Here is a 7,122-nt window from a genome sequence, read left to right on the forward strand (position 1 = left end):
AAAGGAGTGCTCCCTTTGTCACCCAATACCCCCAGACTTTAACAAGAGAACCAAACCCATTGCCATGGCTTTAATTACCTAACATTGTGCTCTGAAATGAGGGACATCTCACCTGAGGTCCTACCCATCCCTCCTAACGTGGTGTTCCATCACCCATCCAACCTACACAACATTCTAGTCCATCCCTATACTGCTACCAATCATCAACACTGTGCCACAAGGTTCATATCCCTGTGGAAGACCCTGGTGCAAGACCTACCCAATCCACCCATCAAGCACTTCCTATTCCAGTCCTGTCACAGGTTTAACCTACCCCATCAGGTTGATTTTAATGGCAGCTTCGTTACACGAGCTATCTGGGTCCTACCCTCCATCATCAGCTTTTCTGAACAGTGCAGGTCAGGGTTATCCTTACAACATGTTCTCTGTTCCTGTAATTATTCCAGCTTCAACCTATGGTAACATACTGTTCCCACACCCTCCATCCAACAATTTCCACCACCTTCGTCCTATCATCTGCTCCTCATTCTTGTTTCTCACCCTCTTTGTTTGCCTCTCTCTGCCAAAGCACCTGCCCATCTTTCCCCACTTCTCTCCTTTTTCACTCCTTTTTTTCCCCACCTCCTCCCTGCCTCACATCCTATTAATGCTGCCCCTGATGGTGTTCTACTCCCTGTATACTCCGTCAGATCACATCCGTCTCACACCCCACCTGCACACTAGTATCCCTTTCCTTTCCCTGCCCCCTCCAGATTGCTGTTTGTCTCTCACATAATAGATGCATTCTGGCCCAAGCTGCTGTACAGTGATGGCGATTTGAGGTGAGGGAGAGAAGGTGTTGTTGTGAAGGAATATGGATACTATGTCTTATGCCTGCCTTCCTCAAGTCGCTTCCTAAGAATGTTAATCTTTTCGCAGAAGGAAGGACATCAATACACAACCTGAAAACAGATCCTGACCTAGTAAACCTCCCTACAGACAAAGGCTCCTCATCCCAACAGCAATCACACACACAGCTTCTACTTGATTCCCAGAATGCACAAACCCAACAATCCAGGACACCCCATCGTAGCTGGCTATTGTGCTACTACTGAAAGAATTTCTGCTCATTTTGATGAACACCTCCAACCAATTGCCTGAAATCCAGCCTCCCACATCAAAGATACTAATACCTTGACCGATTGTCCACTATCTCTACCCCTTTACCACCTGGATCCCGATTTGTCACTGTCAATGGCACTTACCTATACACCAACATCCCTCATGCGAATGACCTTGCCATTCTCAAACACTACTTATCCCAACGTCTTCAGTCACCAAACCCACCACCTCATTCCTTATATGTCTTACCGAAAATATCCTGACTCTCAAAACTTTTCCTTTGAAGGTAAGACATACAAACAAATCGACAGCACAGCCACGGGTACTCAGCATGGCACCTACCTATGCCAATTTCTTTATGAGCCATCTAGAGGAATACTTCCTAGCCTCCCTAAACTCCCAACCCCTGGTCTGGTTAAGGTTCATTGACACTTCCATGATCTGGACTCAGGGCCGAGACTGCCTGTCTGCATTCCTTCACAACATCAGCACCTTCACTCCCAACTGCTTCACCTGGTCATCCTCCACCCAATACGCTACCTTCCCACTGACCTCCACTTCTTTGATGGGTTCATTTACACCTCTGTCCACATTAAACCCTCTAGCCACCAACAGTAACTACATTTTGACAGCTGACACCACTTCCACACCAAAAAAATTTCCCCCGATACAACCTATCCACCTGTGGACAATGTATCTAAAGTGATAATAATCCCCGTGCCCAGAATACTTAAAGTCTCACACCCCCAATTCTCTCACCACCCACAAGAATCAGATACAAAGGAGAGCCCCCCTTGTCACCCAGTACCACTGTGGACTGGAACAACTGAACCATAGTATCTTTTGTCAGGACTTTACCTCTCAACATACCCTGAAATGAGGGACATCCTATCCAAGATCCTTCCCATCCCTCCTGAAGTGATATTCCATCACCCACCCAACTACATAACACTCTAGTCCATCCCTATGATGCCCCCACTCCTAATTCCTTGCCACAGGGATTACACCCCTGTGGCAGACCAAGGTGCAAGACCTACCCAACCCACCCACTCGGCACCTTCTACTCCAGTACTTTCACAGGCGTCTCCTACCCCATCAGAGGCTGTATCACCAGTGAAAGCAGCCATGTCATATATCAACTCTGCTGCGACACCGAACAGCTATGATTACCAACCAGCTAGCCAGCAGGATGAATGGCCACCATCGAACTGTTACCACAAACAATGTTGACTACGTGATGACAATACAAGCAGGAGAGCATAATGCAGAATTTCAATGGCAACTTCACCACCCGTGCCATCCAGATCCTTCCCTCCACCCAGCTTCAACAAATAAGGCGGAGTTATCTTTTACAACACATCCTCTACTCCTATACCCGCCCTGGCCTCGATTTCGGGCAACCTACTGTCCCCACGCCCTTCAACTGACTGTTGCCCTTTCCTCCATCCTGTCACCCCCTCCCAGTTCACGTCACCGTAAGCGTGTGCCGCTCCACACTGGCTCCGATCGTGCGTCACATGCCTCGCCCATATACCTGCCGTCACTCCCTCATAAATTAGTAGCCGACAAACTACCTGCCTCCTTCTGAGCTAATAGCCGATCACTACAATCCCCCTCCCTGGCTCCCATCCCCCCCCCCCTACTCATCCCACCTGATACTACCCTGCCCCAACCCAGTCCACTTGTGGAAATGCAGCACTAGCACTGGTTGTCCAGTTGGCACCATATAGGGGCACAGGCATGTGTGTATGTCTTGTTTCTGTGTGTATTTTACACTTTACTCTAGCTGTAAATTAAGGACTTTGTGTCTGTGCGGGGGAGGGTGGGAGTTCAGAGGTGCTTCTGTTTTTCAGTGAGTGGTCTCATTTGATCCAAAAGTATTATTTATATAAAGAAGTTACTACAAGCAAAATTGAGAGTGAACAGATGTATTGTTGCTACATAGGAATCAGTAGATGCATTTGTACTGTCCATACTACATACTGTCAAAATGTGTGAACAAAAGCATTTGATACCACTCATCAGTTTTTGAGCTGTTCTTTTATTTTACATGAACTGTGAATTATACATGCAGTTGAACTGGAGTATACAAATTAATGTTATATTGTGTATTTTAGTTGTGTGATGTATGCATTCTTTCTTTTATTTCTATGGTATGTTCCACTGGTCCTTATACTGTATATAATCTGTGGTATAAGACTTGATTTATTAGTCTGTTATTTTAGTTCCTGACTTGCTGTGTTATTTTTAGCAACACGGAATCAAAATTAATATTCAACAGTTAAATGTTGTTGAGTAGTAAATTTAGTCACTCGCGAAATTTGTTGTCAGCTAGGGTTTATCCATTGCAGTTTGATGGTAACAAAGATACTCAACAATACAATACTAGATGAAAAAAATTATCTGGAGATCCCTAGACAGCGAAACACTCTGGAACAGAAAAGACTGCAACAGACCTTCAATAATCTTCCCATAGAAATAAAATGCCTAACAGACAAGAGAAGTGTTTTCAAATGTAGATTAAATGGATTAATTGAAATGTTTGACAGCTCTCCACTAACTGCCAACCAAGCAATCAAATACCCACCTAATGCAGACTTTGGACTACACTACAGATCAGAGAACCATTACATTTAACATTTCATACACACATTCACTGGCAATGCCGACCCACAGAAAAAATGTTACCTTCCAACCTAATGTTAACTGTGGACCGCACTACACATCTGTCTCTCAGCACAACCTTCATTCAAAGAGCTTATACAAATACAAAAGAATTATTGCCAGTGTTCTGCTCCCTCTATATTTGAGTATATATGACACCAATATATGAGCACCAAACTGACATGTCTATTACTAATAGTGTGTGTCTACTGAGGTCATCCATGATAAAAATAAAGAATGAAATTAAATGTGTAATAATTTTCCACAAGAAATAATTTAATTAGGAAAATGAAACACAAAGTTCATATTATGTTTAAAAAACTTTACTCTGAGAACGCAGTTTTCTATTAAAGAATGGCTGGTGGTATAAAAATTTTAAGCATTTTCTAACACTTTGTTGTTAAAATATGTAATGACATACTTCATCATAGTCTCTAATACTCTGGTATGATATCTACTTGCCCCCTGTACTTCACTACACTACAATCAGCCAAAATGATTAAGCTCTGATAAAACAATTTATAGTTACTCTGTCTCAGAGTACATTAACACAGTCCATAAAAATACATTATACAGTTGTATCTTAAGGTCGCTAAAATTAAACCAACACTTAACTACACTGTTATTTGACTTTAGTGAATGAGGCGATTTTATCCGAGTGCTTTGATGTGACACGATTTAGCTTGAATGATGTTTGCAAATAACATATTCGTGGTCCGGTCAAAAAATGAGGAAAAAATTTTCTCTCGATATTTTAAAAAGTTTTTATCGGGGATGAAAATACATAACATCTTCGAGATCAACAGAGTCTAACTGATCAAAAACTGAGAAAAAATGTTTTCGAAAATGTTGTCCCCATAAACTCGATAAGTGCCAAATAAAAGTGTCCACCCATCGTTACTTCATTACATAGACATAGCCAATATTACATGACTACAAATTTTGTGAGGGCATGTTCCAAGGAGCAAATAAAATTAAAGTAATACAAACAAACTTAACACTGCTTTAAATTACCTGTTCATTTCATCCTCCATCATCCGCAGTTTTTCGTCGTTCATTCCTGCCATGATTTAGTTACAACTTTAACACAAACTAGTTAAATCTCCTTCATTGAACTCCTTCCGTACAACGCCTTCAAACGTATACCAACAACTTTCCTGTTTAGTGTGTACTGTGTAGAACAACAAACACAAAGATATTATAACCATCAGACAGACAGACGACGCGAAAGAAATACAAAGAATGCTAAAACTCAGAGATATGGCCAAAGATGAACACTATCCATGCAGCAGTTGTGCATTACTCCGGGTTTACACATCAACAAAAGTATTGCCACAGCTATTAGCATACTGCAGTCGCATTGTAGTTGAATATGTGAACTGGGAGTTCTTAGTGGCGCAACATGAGAGACGCAACTTTTGTCACGCCAAAAAAGATCATCATGGTTGTACATTATTGCGCCACTTTCCTACCATCCCTGCTGCCTGGGGGTCTAGTGAAGCAGGGAATACAACCACGGCCGCCTGTATTAGATGCCGGAGTCGTCAAGCTGACAACGTCGTAGCCTGTGACGTCAGTAGGCCGGCTAGCGTGACCAGCTAGGCCGAGACATAAGTTTAGATTTCGTAGAATGCAGACGACTTGTCATATATAAATACGCAATCACTTTCTGTAGATTTGGTCCCTATAAATAACACAATAACCTAGAAAAGCTAATTTCTCCCAGTATTACGCCGACTTTATGTCGACATTACGCATTTTATTCTCGTTTCCTTGCAACGATAACTCACATGTGCATCATAGCAGTATATTATGACGTTTCTTAACTGAGATTTGGAGGTACAAGTTCAGCAAACAATTTTGTGGAGTGCCTACTAATATTATTTGCAGACTTGCAATTATTTCAGTCTGTTATTTGGAATGTATTATCATGTTCCTTCCTGTATAAATGACAAACTAATATAAAAGTTTCTGTCAGCTGCAACATATCTTTCACACCTTTATATATGATGGTGGTATAATAATAATTGTTAACGAACGTCTTTTGTATATTTTCATTAGTATGTTAGATTTTTTTTAAATCACAGGTCATACACAATCTATTTAAATACTTTCACACGTCTTTCTGAGTCAGAATGAACTGGGGACCTTGCTGTAGGATTTACATAAGAAGCATAACTGAAATTTATCAGTGCATTAAAGTTTATTTCATAGTGGCCACCTCCTCCTTGCCAGTACTAATCAGAGCATTTAAGGACTGAGGTTATGGGTAAGAAAGAAGTTTCATAATTTTGTGTCAAAAGTTATGTAATCTTTTTAAATTTCTATTAACTTCCTCCTTCTTGGAACATATTAAATGATCATTTTGGAGTTTTGTATAATTATTTAACAATATGTTACACATAATGGAAACCGGCTTTTTGTAGATACCAGTAAGTGGCCTTCCACAGAAACATGAATCTGTTACAAATATTTGCAGAGGAACGTGTGATTCAACTCCTTGGCCAGCCAGATTGAGTAGTAACTGCTTTTTTAGGCATCTGCAAATAGAATGATGCATTAATTGCTAACATCTTAAATCAAAATACTGTTATGTAAAAATAGCAAATGAGAATTTGAGTGGACTGGTTTTTTCTACTGCTTGGATATCACGAACCACAAGTCTTCAAATAGAATCAAATTTGTAGAAGTATTCATAATATTAACACAAAATCACTTAGGAGAAGATTCTGATACTAAACTTATGAATTCAAAACTTTATTTTCAAAATGTATCTAGAATATAATAGAACTTTTGTTGCAATTGTGTAGACGAAAGTCGTTCACGTAGTACACTTGCACATATATATGTAAAAATACTACAAACTTCACAGAATTGTATACTTACATTGTGTTATATCTTCGACTGTAGTCACGACTACTTGCTATAATTTTTGCAGAGTCCAGTATAGCGTAATTAGACTGGAATGTCGGGTAAAACAGATACCGCGAAAGTATGTAAACAACTGCTTCCATTCGCTACCTTATAGCCACAGCGGTAGGCCTTAATGTAATCTTGCCACATTTCAGTCATCCGGCCTCTAATACAGGCGGCCGTGATACAACCCGTCGGCTTTGACCAATAACGTCATACATTAGTCATAGATAGTAATGTCTTCACTTCGAGGCAGAGATAATAAAAGAGTTCTGTGTTCCGGATGATTGCTATCGTTGTACATTAAAATAATTATTCGTAATGATATTGAGATAATTAGGAGTATTAGTTTGTTATTGTAGAAAAATTTTTAATGTCTTATTTTCATTATAGGAATGGATTTGTCTGTTTGTGGGTATGTGATTTTCGTTACTGTCTGTCTAG

General features: G+C 40.4%; 1 protein-coding gene across 1 annotated transcript in view; it reads right to left on the reverse strand.

The window, feature by feature from the left end:
• LOC126278360 (RNA-binding protein 42-like) overlaps nucleotides 1-5,262 on the reverse strand; it is a 299,697-nt gene extending 294,435 nt beyond the window's left edge. Inside the window, exon 1 of the mRNA XM_049978422.1 lies at nucleotides 4,780-5,262. Coding sequence (XP_049834379.1) covers nucleotides 4,780-4,832 — 53 coding nt within the window. The 5' untranslated portion in view covers nucleotides 4,833-5,262. The remainder of the gene's footprint in view (nucleotides 1-4,779) is intronic.
• Nucleotides 5,263-7,122: the final 1,860 nt, after the last annotated feature.

Source organism: Schistocerca gregaria, chromosome 6, assembly GCF_023897955.1.
Source record: "Schistocerca gregaria isolate iqSchGreg1 chromosome 6, iqSchGreg1.2, whole genome shotgun sequence".
Lineage (NCBI taxonomy): Eukaryota > Metazoa > Arthropoda > Insecta > Orthoptera > Acrididae > Schistocerca > Schistocerca gregaria.